At 42.2% G+C, this 21,934-nt stretch overlaps 1 protein-coding gene across 1 annotated transcript in view; it reads right to left on the minus strand.

Moving 5' to 3' along the window:
- Positions 1–21,934, minus strand: part of otofa (otoferlin a) — a 379,834-nt gene that overhangs the window by 118,719 nt on the left and 239,181 nt on the right. Inside the window, exons 7-14 of the mRNA XM_078213737.1 lie at positions 21,746–21,825; positions 13,854–13,980; positions 8,836–8,890; positions 4,314–4,445; positions 3,664–3,726; positions 1,998–2,082; positions 1,297–1,456; positions 100–286 (exon numbers count right to left, since the gene is read on the minus strand). Coding sequence (XP_078069863.1) covers positions 100–286; positions 1,297–1,456; positions 1,998–2,082; positions 3,664–3,726; positions 4,314–4,445; positions 8,836–8,890; positions 13,854–13,980; positions 21,746–21,825 — 889 coding nt within the window. The remainder of the gene's footprint in view (positions 1–99; positions 287–1,296; positions 1,457–1,997; positions 2,083–3,663; positions 3,727–4,313; positions 4,446–8,835; positions 8,891–13,853; positions 13,981–21,745; positions 21,826–21,934) is intronic.

Genomic DNA, 21,934 nt, shown 5'->3' on the forward strand with positions numbered 1-21,934 from the left:
AAGGTAAAGAATTAAAGATCCAGTTACACTGGCACTGTATGTGTATTTGCCATATATACAGCGAGTAATAGCGTGAACTGTAAATGTTTATCACGGTACCTTTTGTCCTGCAAATGATATTTGAACATAGGGATCAACTAAATCTTTGTTTTCTCCAATGAATGCCTTCTTCATATTAGCCATTATGCTGGTATTCATCTTTGGAAGCCCCTCTGCTCTATAGATCTTGACATAATACCGGGCCCACTGTCTCTCTGAGGGTACTCCTTCAGGAAGCAATAGGTTCCTATTGACAAAACACAAGAAAATTGTCAAGCCCCCTAAATATCTGGGGTTGATGCTGGTTATGAAGAATGTAATTTTACTTTGTCGTAAAATCTGTAAATTGATCAAATACAAGGCTCCACTTTCAAGGTCTCGCTTCTGGACTGACATTCAAATTACTAACGTCGCACGGTGATTTTCTGGTGTAACTTCAACAGAAGATCCTCAGAAGGAGATGAGCCCTTACCCCGGAAAAATGTTGAAAGTTCCAGGGTAAGGGCTCATCTCCTTCTGAGGATACGGTGAGAGGTTAGAAAAATCCCTGTGGAAATTCATCCCATGAGCAGTGTGTTTAGAATTAGAGTTAGATTGTAAGACTTTGGGGATTGTTGAGAGACATGTATTTGCAAAAATAATATTTGGGAAGGCAGAAGAGCAATGTGCCATTTCATGACAGTAAAATCATGAATGATGCACTGATGCATGTTAACACAATTTACTCCTGTTCCACCATGTATTTAGCAACAAAGTAAAAGAGAGTGTAGCAAACACCTTCATCATGAAGAACTGAAATTTCATTTAAGCATTTGTAAACAATAGTATTCAAATATATTCACAAAAAATGCATACATCATGCCATTTGCTAAATGGCATTAAGACAAGAATTGTAGCAATTGTTTAGCATTCTGCTTTGTCTTATACCAAAGCAATTACTGTCACATAAAGGCTTCTGCCACCCTACCCCATAATTATATTCTTGATAACATAGTCTAAATATAAATCTTCCATCTAGCATAAGTTCTTCTTCACAAGCAAATCAAAAATTATGTGACCATAGCAGAATTCAATTTTCTCTTAATCAGGATAAGCATTAGGGAAGAATTAGTGCATGTGTATGCATGTATCATGGTATACTGGAAAACGTCATTGTGAGAAGGTACTACACATCAAAAAAGACTTTCCGTTTCAGGTAGTCTTGAGTATAGGCACTGAAAATCTTTGAGATCCTTCAGTAAAAATATAATTCCTCACCCTTCTATGTCATCCTCATCGGTCTCATTAGACTTGTGTGGTGTCTTGATGTTATCTCCCTTCCCAACAACAGCTATGTCACACTTTATGTAACCTTTCACCCCGGCAGTGATGTCACCAGGGTCGCAAATTATTGCCCATTTGTGGTAGAATTGATGTTCTGTTAAAACAATGGGAAAAGTGTAGGAAGTTACAAAATTGGTGATTCAAATTGTGAGCACCTTAAAGGATAAATGTCAATTAGTATCACAATGTAAATTGCAATGAGCCACTTATTTTTCAAATGTATAATGAAATAAAATGTTAAGGCAGTCAGTAGCATAAAAGTCATCCTATTAGTTTGTCAGACAAACAGGCTGCCTTGCACAAATTGGTCCAAGTGTCATCAGTTCCCAGGTAAACTATTGAGTAGAACATCTTGTGAATTACATTTTCAATTTAATGATGTTCTGTAGAAAATGAGTCAAATGGCCATGATAAAAACATTTAATCACCTTGGTTTGATTGGCAGAATCATTCATTGATCGTGTGGGAAGTGATTTAAAATTAAAACAATAAATTGGCATACATGAGGGAAAAGAGAAAGAGAAATATGTGGGGCTGATGGGTGAAACTTGTTTGAAGTATAAACTCTAATGGAGACCAGTTGGGTTGATGGCCAGTTTCTGCACTGTAGATTCCATGTCATTCTAAGTGATTACCTGGCTGTGAATAGATAGTTCCTATATCAAGCTTGAACATGCCAACCAATGTCCCACTGCGCAGGAGGTTTTTAGAATGGATCACCTGCAATAGAAGAGAGGCAAATCATTTTGATGGACTTTCTTTGTTCTGACAGGAATTAAACCCCCCCCCATAACTTGAAGAGCAAGGGGCACAGTTGACATTATTTTTCCAATGACAGTTAAAAGAAAAAAAAATTAACTTTAATTTATGTGTCAGTGCTATTAGAATGTGATTCTATTTTTGCTAAAGAGACATGTTGCTGAAGCTTCTTGTCTTGCACTTATCAGGATAAGTGCAAGAGTGCCAAATTTGAAATGGTCACAGAAGAAAAGGGTGTTGGTTGGTTGGCAAGTTGATTCAGATTTATACTTTTATTTATATTCAGTGATCGATTATATTTTTATTGCTTTGTTCCCCATATTTTCTCGATATTTCCCTTTCTGGTTTTTGTCTTGTGTCAGCCATGACTCGGTTGTTAGTACTCTTACTTGTGAGTCACAAGGTTCTGGGTTCATGCCCTATTTGAGCTCAAAAACCAAAGCTGACACTTCAATGCAACACTGAGAGCATGCTGCACTATTGGCAGTGCTGTCTTTCAGAAGAGACAACTAATCAAGGCCCTGTCTGTCCTCTCACAGTCATGTAAAAGATACCATTGCATTATTTTAAAGAAAAAGTGATTTATCTCTGATATCCTGGCCAAATTTGATCCCTTATTCAATATTTAAAAAAAAGTTTTTAACAGTTTGTGAGAGCTTGCTGTTTGCAAAGTGATTGCTGCATTTCTTACATTGCAAGTTTAACAACACCAGGTTAAAGTCCAACAGGTTTATTTGGTAGCAAGTGCCACTAGCTTTTGAAATAAAAATAAACCTACCAAATAAACCTGTTGGACTTTAACCTGGTGTTGTTAAACTTCTTACTGTGTTTACCCCAGTCCAACGCCGGCATCTCCACATCATTTCTTACATTACAATAGTGACTACACTTCAAAAGTACTTAATTAATTGTAAAGAACTTTGAGATGTCCAGTGGTTCTATAAAGTCCTACATAAACTTAAGTTTTTCTTTCTACCTGTATGAAAGAATTCACAAAATGGAAACAATACAATATGATATAAATGTATTGCATCTATGGTTTACATTGACCTTTACTCTTCTCCTCTTTCACTCTTGTTTCTCTTTTGTCTCTAACATCTTCTACTATTTTCTCCATGCTTGTGGATGCCACCACAATCCTTGACCCCCCCTCCCCAACCTCTCTCAGAGCTTGTTCCTTCCTCTCCATAACGAAGAGATTGACTTCCACCTACCACATCCTCATAAGGACAGAGCTAGGATTACTAGTTAACTGGCCATGTAGGGAACTGTTGTATTATACTTCAGAGTGCAACAATAATTAAATCTGAAATGGAACAGAGGAGGAAACCTGGAGCCAAAAAAGAACATCTTCTAGCAGTATATTATATCTATATAAATGTCTCCACACTTGCAGTTTATTGAGGATTTATTGTTCTGCTGTGTTCTCATAGGTTTAACTTTTAAAAATATCTTCTTTCCATTATTTAATCTCAACTTTTTTAATCAAATTCTTTTGAAAATAAGCAACACTGTTAAATACAAATATATAAATGTTCTCACCGAGAGCTTGACTATTTTATCAAACATGACATCCGGAGATACATGAAAATCAAAGACGAAGTACTGGAGAGAAAAATGGAAAACAGACACTTTAATAACTATCCACTTAGCTTTTATGTTCTACCTGCATTAAAATGCATCAAGGGATGTTAAACATGAATGATGTCAATGCCGCAATATTTAGGTTTGGTGTAAGAACCCAGGGTCGGAATTCTCCAGCTGTTCACGCCCCACTGCCGCTGCCAGCAAGAATGGGAACTTTAAAGTTTCTTTATTAATGCCACAAGTAGTCTTACATTCACACTGCAATGAAGTTACTGCGAAAATCCCCGAGTTGCCACACTCCGGTGCCTGTTCGGGTACATTGAGGGAGAATTTAGCACAGCCAATGCACCTAACCAGCACGTCTTTCAGACTGTGGGAGGAAACCCACACTGACACGGGGAGAACATGCAGACAGTGACCCAAGCCAGGATTCAAACCCGGGTCCCTGGTGCTGTGAGAGAGTAGTGCTAACCACTGTGCCACTGTGCCATCCAGGTAAATAATAAAACTCCTGCAAGAGTTGATAGTTAGTGATTAGCTTAAACTAAATGATTTATGAGGATACATGACTGAGGAAGGGGATGTCAAGTGCATAAATACTTCACCTCATTGTAGTAGGGGCAGTTTGTTGATTCCTTCATACTTGTATATTTCTTGTCATCTCCAATTTCGACACAAACCACTGGATCCATGTTCAATCCCACTAGTTGTCTTGCTTCAATGATTGTGATACTCACCTTGAGTAGAAAGAAATGTAGAAAAAAAATCAGCTCAAGCACCTTTTGTTACTTCAAGCAATCATTCGGCAAACTGCTGTTCAAATATAGGACTAATTCTATCTTTGCAATGGTTGAAAGCATAATCGTCTAAAATGACATCAAAATGATCTTGTACAGTTCTCAGATAATATTTTCTATTTTGTTTCTAATTTTTGAAATATTCTTCTGCATTCTATTACATGTATCCTATGCCATAAAACTTGGTCTACCCTGGATTAGGGAAGTCATACTGGGGAACATATTCCTCGGATGGACTCCTGGTCTCCTCATAGAATCCTTACAGTGCAGAAGGAGCCCATTTGGCCCATTGAGTCTGCACCGACCACAATCCCACTCAGGCCCTATCCCCACAACCCCATGCATTTACACTAGCTAGTCCCCCTGACACTAAGGGGCAATTTAGCACCTATTGCACGTAACCCGCACGTCTTTGGAGTGTGGGAGGACACCTAAGCACCCGGAGAAAACCCACGCAGATGTGGGGAGAACATGCAAACTCCACACGGACAGTGACCCAAGCCAGGAATTGAACCCAGGTCCCTGGCGCTGTGAGGCAGCAGTGCTAACCACTGTGCCACCGTGCTGCCCAATAGACCAGCTACGACGTCGCAAGAATAGCGAATTCCATTTGGCCGGTATGGGGGTCGAATCCACGACCTTGGCATTATTACCACCATGCACTAACCATCAGAGGTAACCGGACACCAACCTTTTTTTAATCTTTTCTTTTCTAGAACGGGAGTGAAATATTGACAAATCCTGTTGAAACTTTGGGAGAAGATCATGAGGGACCACTGGAAAATGGAAAAGACGCAGATACATTTGGTTTTCCCCGATTCTGGGAAAAGGGCAGAATCTCCCACTCACACTGAAAGGGGAAATTAGTAGATTTTGTAAAAAGGGGGATCGACCTAACACCTCTGCATTAGAGTAAAGTCACATGCTAGTTAAATCCCCAACCACATGGTCCTAATACTGGCAGAATGGACAGTGAAGAAAGTTATCTCGGATTGCAACAGGATCTTGACCAATTGGCCCAGTGGGCTGACAAATGGCAGATGGAGTTTAATTTAGACAAATGCGAGGTGATGCATTTTGGTAGATTGAACCAGGGCAGGACTTACTCAGTTAATGGTCGGGCGTTGGGGAGATTTACAGAACAAAGAGATCTAGGAGTACATGTTCATAGCTCTTTGAAAGTAGAGTCACAGGTGGACAGAGTGGTGAAGACGACATTCGGCATGCTTGGTTTCATTGGTCAGAACATTGAATATAGGAGTTGGGACGTTTTGTTGAAGTTGTACAAGACATTGGCAAGGCCACACTGGGAATACTGTGTACAATTTTGGTCACCCTTTTATAGAAAGGATATTATTAAACTAGAAAGAGTGCAGAAAAGATTTACTAGGATATTAGCGGAACTTGATGGTTTGAGTTATAAGGAGAGGCTGGATAGACTGGGACTTTTTTCCCTGGGCCATTAGAAGGCTGAGGGGTGATCTTATAGAGGTCTGTAAAATAATGAGGGGCATAGATCATTTAGATAGTCAATATATTTTCCCAAAGGTAGGGGAGTCTAAAACTAGAGGGCATAGGTTGAAGGTGAGAGGGGAGAGATACAAAAGTGTCCAGAGGGGCAATTTTTTCACACAGAGGGTGGTGAGTGTCTGGAACAAGCTGTCAGAGGTAGTAGTAGAGGCAGGTACAATTTTGTCTTTTAAAAAGCATTTAGACAGTTACATGGGTACGATGGGTATTGAGGGATATGGGCCAAATGTGGGCAATTGGGATTAGTTTAGGGGTTTAAGAAAAAGGACAACATGTACAAGTTGGGCGAAGGGCCTGTTTCCATGCTGTAAACCTCTATGACTCTATGAGAACCTACCAGCAAGACTTTACTTGTTAAAAGAACAGGCAGTTTTCTAGCTAGGAGATTACAGAGAAGCTTTTGGATGAAGGTTTAATAACACAAGATTGGAATTTTGAACAAAGGTCCGTGTACTGACTAATTGTATAAGCAGTCTGTATCTGTGACCTGATGGAGAGAACTGTATTTGAATGCTCTCCCTGTGATTGCTTTACTGCTGTGTTGGAGCTGACAGCCAAACCACACCCCTTATTTATAGCACGGGTTGCCGTGTTCCGGTAAATCTGGATGTCCCCAAGCCACTTTGAGAAGCTATGGAGAGAAGGTTAGTGTGCAAGTTAAATGGATGAGAGGGTAGGGTGAAAGCTGCGTAGGTGGGTGAAGGGGTTGGGTGGCTGCTAAGTGAGTGAGAAGGTAAGGTGACAGGTAGGTTTCCAAAGGGATAGGGCGGCAGGTAATTGGGTGAGGGGGTAGGGTGGCAAGTAAGTGGGTGAGGGGGTAGAGTACCATTTTGTTCCCAGCTGAAACATCCATTTACTAACAAAGTTTTCAATTAAATGTTCTCAAATGTTTCTGCCCCAAGGGTGTCTAACACATATATCCAGACAACAATGAAGTTCATACCTCTGGCACCTCTCACTGGTTTGTACTTTAATATCCTGCATGAGATAAGGTCCAGGCTGCAATCACACACAAAGGTTTTTATGGTTTCTGATTTTAATTTCCTTTGGGTTAGCATATTCCTGTGGGATCTCTGGGTTTACTGGTCTGTCCTATTGAAAATCAATACCATTGATTTAGCTGATCCAGGCTATTTAATATTTTATGTAATTTGATTAGTTTCCTCCTCAAAGACGCTCCTTCTGGGCTGTGGGAACTGATTTTTTTTATAACCCACCCCACTTCCCTGCATAACATTTGGGATTTTTCTCCCTTTCTTTCTCGTCATCTTGGCCTATACACCTCCATTGTAGCATAGCAAACAGAACTACATGGGGTTGTCCAAATGTAGTCCAATCATTTCACTGGACAGCATAGCTGGCTTAAGAGGAAAGTAATATCTTTTTACAGATGGAGAAATGAATGCTGCCTTGCTGATGATGCCCATACCTTGAGAAATGAAAAGAAAACTATTTCACCATTCACATTATGTCTTATAATATTTTATGATTGTTTTTTTAATTGCCTTGCCACATTGTCTAAATCTTTACTCCCAAGTAAATTTGTGGGTCTCAATTCACCAATATTATACATTTTATTTTATACTTTCATTGAAGATTATTTTACCCAATGTGCAATATTTTACATTTATCAGTAACATTTTCTTCCACAGCCTCCACTATCTGCAAATTTGCATCCATCAGCTTTAAGCATGATAAATTATACCAGTTATTGGCTAGACTAACAAGCAGTGCCTCAGGATATCAAAATGTTTTGTTCCAAATGATGAAAAGAACTAAAAATGCCGATCTTGCTTTATTGCAGCTGTATCCACTGTCAGTTGCGATTAATGACATTCAATCCTACAACTAAATAAAGTTGTGAAAATCTGTGTAACCACACAGTGAGAAAAGGATAGACAGAAAATGGTTAGATGGATTCGCCATGGTAAATGTGAGGAGTTATGGGGATAACGCAGCCAAGAGGCCCTGCATAAGATACACTGACAGAGAATCGGTGCAGACTCAATGGGCTGAATGGCCTCCTTCTGCACTGTAGCAATTCTATGAGACAACTAAAACTATAACTTAATAATCACTCTCTCCTTTGGTAAATGCGTAGGGTTGGCAAATGACAAAGAGTGAAATCCTTAACCCTTAGAGGGAGAAATTAAAGAAAGACAATGATGAAAACATAGATTTCCCAACCAAGTTGTCAGAGGTTTGATGAAAAGGCCACCTACTTCTCGAGTTACTGGACTGTAATTGCAGGAGTTCCATCAGTTCAGTAGTAGACTGAAGTTGCTAAGCAAGTTTTAGATTGGGTTTTTGTATAAGAGATGAGTTACTTATCTTGTTCCATTCTAACTGGTCTTTCAGCTGGAGACTTACATCCCAGGTCAACTTTACCCTCTGGAAACAGTTGGAATTTGTCCTGAACAGTGCAAGTAGAACTTTATACAACAAATTAAGTGCAGGTCATAGATTATTGTTGAGTTAAGGAAAGATATTTTGGTATGACTGACAGATTTGACAGTAAGTGGACCTGACTACATAACACACAATTCTTTAGTAATCTGCATGAGAACAGAGATATGGTCTGTCGGACACTTTTCAGAACAAATTCCAAATATTCTCAGAGGATGGTTTGGATTTGGCTGGATTCTGAGGATTTTTTTAATAGGAAGTTCATTTATGATAGAAGGATTTATATTATCGATTTTCTCTGATTTAAGTGAGAGGAATTCATCTTCAGATACCTTCCAACTGGTCACAACCAGTTCAATGTTTTGACCTTGTAAAGAAATCTTCTGTAACTTACTTGGTAATCCTGAGGTCTGCCTGCACTGGGTTCCATTTTGATTTCAGGCTTTGACCTGTGAATAAGTGCAAAATAATTAAATGTTCATAATGACTTGAAGCATGATAAAACTCATCGGTGTGCTTTTCAGTAAAATTCATAATGAGTCTCTTACAAGTTCAATTGGGATCAACAATGTCTTCTTTTGCAAACTGTATTTTTCTTTGATAGGAAACTGGAAGAAATTAGAGTATGAGAGGAAGCTAGAAATGTAAAACCGATACCCAGAGTTTCTACAAGTACTTAAAAAAGAAAAAAGTAAAGTAAATATTGGTCCTCTAGAGTGTGACAATGGGGAGTTAATAGTAGAAAATAAGGAAATTGCAGATGAAATGAATAAATATGTTGTTTCTGCCTTCACTATAGAAGATACAAAAACATTCCAGTAATATCTGTAAATCAGGAGGTGGAAGGGAGACAGGAATTTGGTGCAATTACAATCACTAGGGAAGTGGTTCTCAGCAAACAGATGAAGCTGCGGGCTGATAAATCTCCAGGTCCTTATACTATTCAGCCTAGGTCTTAAAAAAGGTGACCAATTAAGTTTGAAGATACATTGGTGTTAATTTTCCAAAAATTGCTCGATTCTGGAAAGGATCCATCAGACTTGCACATGGCAAGTATAACTCCTCTATTCAAGAAGGGAAGGAGGCAGTAAAAAAAAGGAAACAATAAACCAGTCAGCTTGATGTTTGTCATAGGGAAGGTGTTAGAATTGATCTTTAAGGAAGTTATAGCTGAGTATTCAGGAAAATTCAAGGTAACCAGGAAGAATCAGCTGGTTTTGTGAAAGGGAAATCATGTCTAACCAATATTTTGGTGTTCTTTGAAGGATTAATATGCGCTGTGGATGAAAGGGAATCTCTAAGTACCGTACTTGGATTTCAGAAGGCATTTGATAAGGTGACACATTGGGCCTGATTTTACCAAAATGTCACGCCTGTTTTCGGGTGCGAAATCGCGGTAAAGTTGGTCACTGGGCCTATACCATGATCTGCACCCGATTCCGAGCAGATCGCGGCTTTACCCACACCCGATTCGGGCGGCCCGACGATTTAAATGCATTTGCATGCATTTAAATCGACTTAATGAACCGCGCGCCCAACTCTACCGCCAAATCCCACTTTACCGTCTTCTGGCCCGATCCGCGTCCGCGCTGTTACCGACCTGCAAAATAAAAGTTTGAAGTCGCCGCTGCAGCCTCCGAAGAGCGGGGTCAGAGACTGCAACGGCTCCCTGACCCAGGTCATCCTCTGGGGTTGGGGGGTGGTGGGGGGTGGGGGGGGGGGGGGGGGGGGGGTGGGGGGTGGGGATGAGGAGGGGCGGCGTGAGGAGGAGGGGGGCGGGATCCAGATCATCCTCTGGTCGGGGGGGTTCTGCTGCCAGTCTGCGGCCGATCGGTGGGGAGGGAGGGGGCAGGGGGGTCTGCCGCCCCTCTGCGGGCGATCCCTCCTCCCCACCGGAGGAATGAATCCCTCCTGCCAGAGTGGATGTGTAGCCATGCCATCCCACAAAACCTTCAGGATGAAGCGATTCCTCACTAAGATGAAGCAGAACTGGCCGATTCCACAGTGGATCCGCATGAAAACCGGCAACAAGATCAGTACAAGTCCAAGAGGAGACACTGGAGAAGGACCAAGCTGGGCCTGTAAAGGGATACACCATCACTGGTACAATACCAGCCACAGCCATCTCTCCCGCTCTCTTGCCCCTGCAGGGAAGAGTAATCTGTGGCTGGTAGTGTGCCAGTGATGGCGTATCCCTTTACAGGCCCAGCTTGGTCCTTCTCCAGTGTCTCCTCTTGGACTTGTACTGATCTTGTAGCCGGTTTTCATGCAGATCCACTGTGGAATCGGCTGGTTCTGCTTCATCTTCTTAGCGAGGAATCGCTTCATCCTGAAGGTTTTGTGGGATGGCATGGCCGCACGTCCACTCTGGCAGGAGGGATTCGTTCCTCTGGTGAGGAGGAGGGATCGCCCACAGAGTGGCGGCGGATCCCCCTGCCCCCTCCCTCCCCACCGATCGGCCGCAGTTTGGCACCAGAACCCCCCCTGACCAGGGGATGATCTGGGTCCCGCCCCACCTCCTCCTCCCAACACCCCCTCCCCCCCGACCAGAGGATGATCATCAGAGAGCCGCTCTCTCCACCTTCTGCATTTGTTTTTCTTTCGTGCCCGGGCACGCTCTGTTAGATATTTTTTGAACTGCGCATGCGCAGTTCAGAGCTCCAATCGGTCCGCCAGTGCTAAGCCCCGCTCACAGCGCGAATCGGACTGGAGCCGGCAAAACGCACATGGGCGCGCTGGAAAGAGGATTCCAGGCGCGGATCTATTTGACGCCCAGATTCGGCACTTCGACTCAAAATGGTAAAATCAGGCCCATTAAAGGTTATTTCAAAAAAGAAAGCTCATGGTTTAGGGAGTAACACATTGGCATGGTTAGAAGACTGGCTAGCCAACAGAAAACAGAGAGTAGGCATAAATGGGTCTTTTTCTGGTTGGCAGGAGTGGTGAGCCAATGGGATCAGGGCTGGAACCTCAACTTTTTACAATTTGGAGCAGAGAAGACTGAAGGGTGACCTGATCGAGGTGTACAAGATTATGGGAGACATGGACAGAGTGGATAAGGAGCAGCTGTTCCCCTTAGTTGAAGGATCAATCACAAGGGGACATAGGTTCGCGGTGAGGGGCAGGAGGTTTAGGGGGGGATGTGAGGAAAAACATTTTACCCAGAGGGTGGTGACAGTCTGGAATGCGCTGCCTGGGAGGGCGGTAGAGGTGGGTTGTCACACATCCTTTAAAAAGTATCTGGATGAGCCCTTCGCACGTCATAACATTCAGGGCTAAGGGCCAAGTGCTGGCAGATGCGATTAGGTGGGAGTTCAAATGTTTCTAATGTGTCGATGGGCCGAAGGGCCTCTTCTGCACTGTATGATTCTATGAATTTATGTCAATTACATAAATAGATGACAAAAGTAGGGAAGTTGTGCTTCAGTTGTACAGGGCACTGGTGAGACCACACCTGGAGTACTACGTACAGTGTTGATCTCCTTATTTAAAGAAAGTTGTAAATGTGTTAAAAACAGTTCAGAAACAATTTACTTGGAATGAGGGAGTTGTCTTATGAGGAAAGGTTGGACAGATGAGGCTTGTATTTGCTGGAGTTTAGGAGAGTAAGAGATGACTTGATTGCAACTTTTTAAAATCCAGAGCGGTCTTGGCAGGGTGGATGTGGAGAGGATGTTTCCTCTTGTGGGAGAATATAGATCTAGTAGTCACTGTTTAAAAGTAAAAGGTCACTCATTTAAAACTGAGACGAGGAAATATTTTCCTCTGAGATAATTGTGAAACTTTGGAACTCTCTTCCTCAAAAGATGGTGGAAGCAGAGTTTTGAATGTTTTCAAAGCAGAATGAGGTAAATTCTTGATTACCAAGGGGGCGCAAGGTTAGTCGGGATAGGCAGGAATGTGGAATCATGGTTAAAACCAGAGCAGCCATGATTTTTTGAATAGCAGAGCAGTCCCAAAAGGCCAGGTAGCCACTCCTGCTCCTAATTCATATGTTTGCATGTATGTTTGTATGTTCATATGATTGAAATGATTTTTGTGGATCATCCAATAGTACAATGCCTCTTCCCATCATTTTTAAAGAATCTGTCCACAGGCTATTAAACTCAGTTTGTGGTATTAATGATTCTATATGATTCTTAACTTTGATCTGTTTGTATCTTTCTCACTTCAGTTTATTCATTGCTAAAAAGAGACTTGATAGTTTTTCAGTTTTAATTTCCAACATACGGTCTGCTGAATGTAAATGTTAACCTTCCTTTATTTTTCCTGGATGTTGTCAAACATGCTACGCATTTCTAAAGTTTTGTTTTTGTTATTTCAGATTTCTAGTTCCTGAATTGAATGATGCCAGTTTTTACTCCACTGAGATATTGCAGTGATCTATCTAATGTTGGCAGGCTGAAATCTGCATCCTCTGATTTGTGATGTCTTAGATAAAAGCAAATTACAGTGGATGCTGGAATCTGAAACCAAAAGACAAAATCTCAGCAGGTCTGGCAGCATCTGTAAGGAGAGAAAAGAGCTGACGTTTCGAGTCCAGATGACCCACTGTCAAAGCTTTGGGTCATGGTCATCAAATTCTATGGCGCTCTGTCTGTTGAGAACTCAGTAAGAAGTTTAACAACACCAGGTTAAAGTCCAACATGTTTATTGGTAGCAAAAGCCACACAAGCTTTCGGAGCTCCAGCCCCTTCTTCAGGTGAAGGGGCTTGGAGCTCCGAAAGCTTGTGTGGCTTTTGCTACCAAATAAACCTGTTGGACTTTAACCTGGTATTGTTAAACTTCTTACAGTCCAACGCCGGCATCTCCACATCATGTTGAGAACCCACACAGAGGGGAACAGGGAAATTGGCCCCACTCTGTCTACATTCAGAATTCTTTGTCTGTACTTAAGCATGTTTGCCTTGGCTGCATGGAAGTGTAATGTTGCCTTGCATCCTTCTTTCTCTCCAGAATCTGAAAATCGATTGGAAAACCAAAAGAGATAGCCCCTTGGTAGACTGAGCACAACAACTGTTATCTGGCAATGCCGCTTCAGGAGTTGGAATAAAGAAGCACTAAGTATATTGTGTTTGAGGAAAAGGGATTACACAATTTGAAATCAATTGGCATAACTTGGCAACTGTGTTTCCAGGCGATATTTATTTAAAGTGAGCACTGACTAGCTGGAATGCTTTTCAGGTGTTCTGATTGGATTTTCTGGGCTTTGCAAGCAGTAGGCAGCTTATTGAGAAATTGAAGATTGTAGCTGCATTGTACTAATTGTGAGACCCAACCGGTGTTGTGGGGTTGTGGAAAAGTTCCACTACTGTGCCTTATTTTAATAGGAGCAGTACGTGTAAATGATTATTGGAACAAATACATCTCTAAATTAATATTTAATCTGACACAAGGATAAAGTTCAATTACCTCTTGTTTGAGACATTGGTGGTGACAGCAGTGACAGACGCCAGTGAGATAGTGTCAGGGTCCAAGCCCCCACCAAGCCGCATAGCTTTTCTGTCCAGGTCTTCTGTTTCCAGAACAGCAGGCTCATCTGGAAGGATCAAAGCAATCTTGTTTAATCAAAACAAAATCCAGAGCTCCGTCCATTTCCCTATAATTATTTTTCAATCTAGAGTATTCTCCCAAATTACGTTTTCTTTCAAAAACTTGCATTCAAATATGATGGGCCGGATTTTGCTGTCAGAGTAATGATAAAGATTATGGCGCTCGCTGTTATTTGTGGGTAAATGATAGTGACTTCAGGCAAGGTGAAGATAAGTGGTTACATTCCAGTATTTAAGCGTTGTTGTCCAGGTTGTACCCTTTCACTTTGAAAGGCAGCATTTCACTGCCTCAATGTTGAAACACATTGAATTGGGTAAAGTTGTTACTGTGATTGCAAATTAAACTCAGTCCAGAAAGCCAGGATTTTCCAGCCCTGCTGTGGTGGGACCTGTTGCAGGGGATGTGGCAGACCAGCCAAAAGCCCATTGATGGGGGAGGGAGCGGAGCATTCAGGTTCAGGGAGCGAGGGATGGCTGAAGGGATCATCCACAAAATTGGAACAAATGAGGACCCTGATTGGAGGAATAGCTGTAGAGTGTCGAGGATCATACAAGATCAGAGCACCAGCAGAATGTTCAAGCGGCAGCCTAAATCAGCCCAGAGCAAACTAATTTGGCAACAGTAGTTAGCACTGCTGCCTCACAGCACCAGGGACCTGGGTTCAATTCCCGGCTTGGGTCACTGTCTGTGTGGAGTTTGCACATTCTCCTTGTGTCTGCATGGGTTGCCTCCAGGTGCTCCGGTTTCCTCCCATAGTCTAAAGATGCGTGGGTTAGGTGAATTGGTCATGCTAAATTGCCCTTTAGTGTCAGGGGACTAGCTAGGGTAAATGCATGGAGTTATGGGGATAGGGCCTGGGTGGGATTGTGGGCGGTGCAGACTCGATGGGCCGAATGGCCTCCTTCTGCATTGTAGGATTCTATGATAATTTAGGAGTTATGAAGGACAAGTGGAGTACATCAGTGATCATGGGAGGTATGTATATAGCAAAGCTGAAATCATTCAGCTGTGTGACAGCAGCATCCAGAGCAGAATGGTACCTATAGGAGTGGATCAGAGTTCATCCAATGTGGAATGAAATGACCAATTGGAGGAGTGGAAACTAATCCGACAGAAATAGGCCAGGTATTAATAATGGTGGTAGTCCAGCCAAGAACAGTCTCAGTAAAAAGTGGTGGTGAAATGGTACAGGCAGGGGAAGATTCAGAAGTTGATGAAGGAATTCAATTCAGTCAATGCATTTTTGCTCAGGATCGAACATGTACTTCATTACATGACAAGGTTCTTGTCTTTAAAATGTGGCTCAGAATCCAGCATTGTGGTAAAGTACATGTCCAGAAGGTCAGTAGGTACCAGCAACAGGTGAGGGATGGGCACTGTGGATTGTCAAAGGTTATTTTACCATCAAAGAGGTTGTATGGTAGAACAGAATCATGATAGCCCAGTCACAGCATTTTCCAGTGAGGTGATTATTGTCCTGATGTCAGTGGAGTCCAGGAAATCAAATGTGAGCAAAGTCAAAGATGTCAACAAGAGCCCCAGAAAAAATAAGAGGGGTGGACAATGTGCATTTGGAGTGAGGAGTGGGGAGGGAGGAGTGGGGAGGGAGGAGTGTAGGTGATGGTAGAGATGATCAAGGATGGAGTTACAAAGAGGGGACTCAGTAGAGAGTTGCAAGCCTAGTTTCTTCATGCTTGGTAGTTTTGGAGGAGGGGGGGGGGGGGCGGTTGGAGAGGGAGGAATGGAGACGGAAATTACATTTGAGATTTACAGCAATTATTCAGACCTGTGGCCTGCTGAGGAGGAAAATCACTAAAGTCACTGGTGATGTGCGGTTTCAGGTGAGAAGGTAAGAGTCACTGACACAAAGGCCTGCTAGCCTGAGAGTGGACGGGAAATGCACAGGATGGGGTTATGGGGATAGGGCCTGGGTGGGATTTTGGGTGGTGCAGACTTGGTGGGCTGAATGGCCTCCTTCTGCACTGTAGGATTCTATGATAATTTAGGAGTTATGAAGGACAAGTGGAGTACATCAGTGATCATGGGAGCTATGTATATAGCAAAGCAGGGTGTTGAAAAGAATAAGTTAACAATCTCAATCTCGAGTGGAAAACGGACAGGGAGAGCGGGAGAGGCACCTCAACCTAAAGGCCCCTTCAGATTTGGGGCACCTTCTTCTCGGGGACCTGGAAGCTTTGGCCCTCCCCCCTTGGGGCTTACCTCTGACACCGAGATCGTCCCCCTCCCAACTCCTCACCCCTCCCCCTCTTCCCCAGGTCATCCTCTTCCCTCCTGCCGCTGTGACCCCTCATAACTTACCTGAAGTGTAGTCCTGGGACATAGGCTCAGGCCCACTGCCATTTCAGGCTGGACCTTACTGGCTCGTCACGCTGTTTCATCGGTGTGGCGAGACGGTAGGATAGGGCGAGAGGCAGAAAATTGGATTTGCGCCTACTTACTCGCCTCTCATGATCTTCCCGGCCCCATTCTGCCAACAAAATCACGCAGGCATGAGGCTGATTTAAATATTAATGACATGACATGTCACTAATGATCCCGGGATGCAATTGTCAAGGCTCACTTAACTTAGTCTCCTTGCCGGTCGCGATCCTCACTGGCGAGGATCACAGATGGTCCCCAACAACAGGAAGCGGATGTGATGGACTTACTGGTAGGCCCAGAGTCCATTAGACCACCGCCACTTCCCTCCCCCAGATTGACATGGGCAGGGCCAGGCAGTGCTCCTCGGCCGAGGGAGTGAACAGGGATGGGGGATAATCGGCTGAGGTGGTGATTGAGGGAATAGGGGTGATGTCCGTGGGGAGGGGATTGACAGATCTCCCTGTATACTATGTACACAGCATACTGGGAGATTGCCTGCGCAATGGCGCTCCGAGAGCTCAGCAGCCGGCTTCCCGACGAGCTGAGATTCCAACCCTCCCCCTCCTGGCGAGAATCACATTACGCCCTTTGTATTGCACACAGTGCCATAAATTACCATCACCCACCTTGCTGAAAAAACGGGTGAAACAAACCTACTATTTTCATGCCCGTTTTACAGTTAGAATTTTTTGGAGAAAATTCCACCCTTCATGCTCATTTGAGCATTGATAGGCAGCAGGTGGGACCTCTGTCCTTTTTGGATGGAAGTCCTGCCTTGGAGAGCTGTTGGCCAATCAGATTAAGGATCAACTCACCAAGTACAGTATTACAGTGGCCAGAAGAGGGACTGCAGTGTAGTGCCTGAGCCTAAGTCCCGGGACTACACTTCAGGTAAATTACAAGGGGTCACAGGGGCGTGAGAGAAGAGGATGACCTGGGAATGCGGGGTAGTTGGAAAGGAGGGTGACCTTGGTGTCGAAGATAAACCCCAAGGGAGGAGGGCCGGAGCTTCCAGGTCCCTGAGAAGAAGATGCCTGAAATCTGAAGGGGCCTTTAGGTTGAGGTGCCTCTCCCGCTCTCCCTGTCCATTTTCCACTCGAGATTGAGATTATTAACTTATTCTTTTTGGCACCCTTATCCAACTGCCGCCTATTAGCCTAAAAATTAAGGCTCTGTGGGAAATTGCCCTTAATGCCCTTCAGAATAGAAGTAATTAAATTGCTCAGATTAAAGGGGTGGGGGGTGTAAAGGATGAGATTACTCTCATTGTTAGCACTCAAGTAGGACCCGTTCTGGACTTACACTCTAGCTAGAATATTTAGAATCTATTTCATGTGTTACACAAATGATAAATGCATTAATTTAACAGGAAGTTATCAAAGTGGGACAAAACACTGGAATTGAATTAAATTAGTCAGAGGTGCTCAGATTTTTTCATGATGTTTTTAGGTATAGTCAAAAAGATTGAGGCCAGAATTTTCTGTTCATTCAGTCAAATCTTCATTCGCTACAGCGGGACAGGAGAATCTCGGCTGTGGGCGAGGTCGGAGAATCCGGCCTTTAGCCTTAGAGTTAATACATATCTTGATTTGCCAAACTGAAATGAGCTACCAGTTCCCTTTTATATTGTATGATCCATTGAATTTCTTGTAGTTTTGCTCATGCTTTGGTTTTTTTCATGACTTTACTTTTACATTTAACTTTGAAGACAGAATGTAAAACAAGTTACTGAAGGCAGGTGAACTGAGGAGCGTTTGATCAAATTAAAACTTCAAACAGCTGAGCAGTATTCTGATTGAAGAAATTCAGAAGGCCCGATTATAACTGGACAAGTGGGCAGAAAAAATGCTACCGCTGGATTCCAGAACATTAATCAGCTCCGTTTTTCTATGATCCTCTTTACAAAGGCATGAAATGCTATTACAATTCAAAGTTAATATTAGATTTATTCAAACGTTGAACCCAAAAGCATTGCATTAATTGGAAAATTTAGTTTCATTAGTTTGAAAATATATTTTCATTAGATTCAATGTTATGTTATTGGAAACATGTTGGCACTCGTTATACCAAAAACAGATTCTTCATTGGTTAGTATGTCCTTTGATATTATAGAGAACGGGGATCGACTGGGGGCTGTGAATTGAAACTTTCAAACACTTGTTTTGTTTGCAGTGTTTACAAGAGATTCTGTGCCTTAGAATTTGCTATAAGCAACAATAGCAATGGTAAAATAATGCCAATTGGAAAATCTACTTTTCATTTTATTCTGCTGACTCATTGAAGTAGTTATGAAGGGCCAGGAAGAACCTGTGAGAAAGAATGGACATCACCAAGATTCCTTGTAATAAATACTTCATGACAGGCATTTTTTTCAATATTATTAAATGGCGGGTTCATCTGGCTCAGAGATTGTCTTGTTTTGGAGAGCATGGTCAGGATTTTCTGGCCTGCAATGCATGCGGCGAGTCATTCAATCATCTATTCCTTTAGGTGGGACCGGAAGATCCAATTGGCGCAAGTAGTTGAAAATTTTTAGCCCACATTGTGGTAGTGTAGGTGATGAGTGGGCTTTTTCCATTGCCCACCCAATGGTGTCACTGTAAGACATGAACCATTTTAATAGTGCGGAAAAATGCCAAAAAGAAAAGGAATCAAGATATCAATCAAATGGATCCAGTGGCTTAAAATATGGCAGGTGACTGTCGTCCTTTTAAGTAGTGATCATAGAAACATAGAAACTAGAAGCAGGAATCAGTCATTTGGCCCTTCGAGCCTGCTCCGCCAACAATTTTGATCATGACTGATTATCGAATTCAATATCCTGATCCCCCCTTCCCTCCATATCTCTTGGTCCCTTTAGCCCCAAGTGCGATATCTAATTTCTTCTTGAACTCAGGCAATGTTTTGGCCTCAACTACATTCTGTGTTAGCGGATTCTACACATTCACCATGCTCTGGGTGAAGAAATTTCTCCTCACCTCAATTCTAAAAGATTTACCCCTTATCCTCAAACTATGGCCCCTGGTTCTGGACTCCCCCACCATTGGGAACATTCTTTCTGAATCTACCTGTCTAACCCTGTGAAAATTTTGTAAGTTTCTATGCTATCCCCTCTCACACTTCTGAACTCCAGTGAATATAATTCTAACTGACTTAGTCTCTTCTCATATGACAGACCTGTCATCGCAGGAATCAGCCTGATAAACCTTCGCTGTACTCCCTTTATAGCAAAGACATCTTTCCTCAGATAAAGACACCAAAACTGCACACAATACTTCAAGTGTGGCCACACCAACACCCTATACAATTGCAGAAAAACATCCTTATCCCTATACTCAAATCCTCTCACTATGAAGACCAACATACCATATGCCTTCTTTACTGCCTGCTGTACCTGTGCGCTTACTTTCAGCGACTTATGGACGAAGAAACCAAGATCTTGCTAAATATCCAACTCTCTCGATTTACACCCATTCAAGTAATAATCTCTCTTTCTATTATTGCTGCCAAAGTGGATAACCTCACATTTACCCACATTATACTGCATCTGCCATGCCTATGCTCACACACTCAGCCTGTCCAAATCATGCTGAAGCATCTCTGCATCCTCCTCACAGCTCACCCTCCCACCTAACTTTGTATCATCTGCAAATTTGGAGATAATACATTCAGTTCCCTCTTCCAAATCATTAATATATAATGTGAACAGTTGGGGCCCCAGCATAGATCCCTGTGGAACCCCAGGAGTCACTGACTTCCCATCAGAAAATGACCCCATTTATGCCAAATCTTTGCTTCCTATCTGCTAACAAGCTTTCTATCCATCTCAAGACATTACCTGCAATCCCATTGTAGTCTCTTATGTGAGACCTTTTTGAAAGCCTTCTGAAAGTCTAAATAAACCACATCCACTGGTTCTCCTCAGTCAACTCTACTAATTAGATCCTCAAAAAATTCCAATAGATTCGTCAAGCATGATTTCCCTATTGTAAATCCATGCTGACTTTGTCTGATTATACCACTGCCTTCCAAATGCCGAGTTGTGAAATCCTTGATAGTAGACCCTAGCAACTTCCCCAGTACCGATGTTAGGCTCACTTGTCTATAGTTACCTGTTTTCTCTCCTCTCCTTTTTTGAATAGCGGGCTTACATTAGCAACCCTCAATCTGTAGGAACCAGTCCAGAGTCCAAAATATTTTGGAAAATAACCCCCAATGGACCTACTATTTCCAGGGCCACTTCCTTAAGTACTCTGGGATGAAGCTCATCAGAACCTGGAGATTTATCCACCTTCAATCCCATCAATTTTCCCAAAACCATTTTTCTACTAATGCTGATTTCCTTCAGCTCCTCAGTAAAACTTGTTTCTCTCAGAACTTCTGGTACACTATTCATGTCTTCTTTTGTGAAGACTGAAGCAAAGTACAAATTTAATTCCTCGGCCATTTCTTTATTGCCCGTTATAAATTCTCCCGTTTCTGACTCTAAGGGGGGCCTACATTCGTTTTTGTTAATCTTTTTCTCTTTACATACTTGATCAACCTGATGGAAGCAGTTAGCATTGTTTCCTTTAAATGAAATTCATTAGATTTCTTTCAGAAAATACATTTGGGATCCAGTATATGAATAATATGAGACATGACTTTGTAAGTAGATCATACTTCGGAGGAAGGTGTGACTTTGGACCTCCTGAACTTTTCCACCACTGGGATTTTCCTCATGTCATATCTATACGTATTGATGGCTTTGATTAGTCAGCAACTTCACTATTGCTGTAACAAGTGACCACCAGGCTGGTGGTAGGCAAACAAGATTTATTTTTTAACTGGTAATTCCTATGTTCCTGTGCAGTCCAAAGATTAACTTTGACCAGTTGTTGGAGGACTAGTTTGCTTTGGGATCAAGGTGTGCTGACAGACAAAAACAGTTGGTGCTTGATAAAGAATTCATGAAAACTGTATACTTTTAATGTAATCATTGCAAGGTTACTTTAGTTTGTTCTTCACTAATACACATCAAGCAGTTCAATATGCTGTGTGACCTACACTGTTCCATATCAATAAAGTATATTTTATAGAAATTGTTCATTTACATACAGACGTTATAATAACTAGAGTAACAAAAAAACCTTAAACAAATAGGTTCACAGTGATTTGTTTACATTTTAATGTTTTGTTTCATATTTCTCAATGTTTCCTCAGATGAGTCACTATCTTAATTACTGTTAACTAGTTTGCAAACAATTTACTGCAGTGCATTCCTTAAGACCTCTGCTCTTGTATCAAAGCATCAAAGTCTAGACTTCACTGTTTAATGGAATTTTGCCAATTCGGCGTGAAAGAGTAATTAATGTTTAGATTGGCTTTACCTCCGTGACCCTTCTTATGGTCATCTTTAGCATGGCGTGCCTTTCCCAGCTTCATTCCTGAGAAAACTCCTTTGCCAGTTCTGTAAAACAAGCAGTTCTAATGTAAAATCTAACATATTTCATATGATGGTATGCTGTGCTGTATCCATCTGGTCTGGAGTTTCCATTGAATTACATTGATTTCTTTGG

Source organism: Mustelus asterias, chromosome 5 (assembly GCF_964213995.1).
Source record: "Mustelus asterias chromosome 5, sMusAst1.hap1.1, whole genome shotgun sequence".
Lineage (NCBI taxonomy): Eukaryota > Metazoa > Chordata > Chondrichthyes > Carcharhiniformes > Triakidae > Mustelus > Mustelus asterias.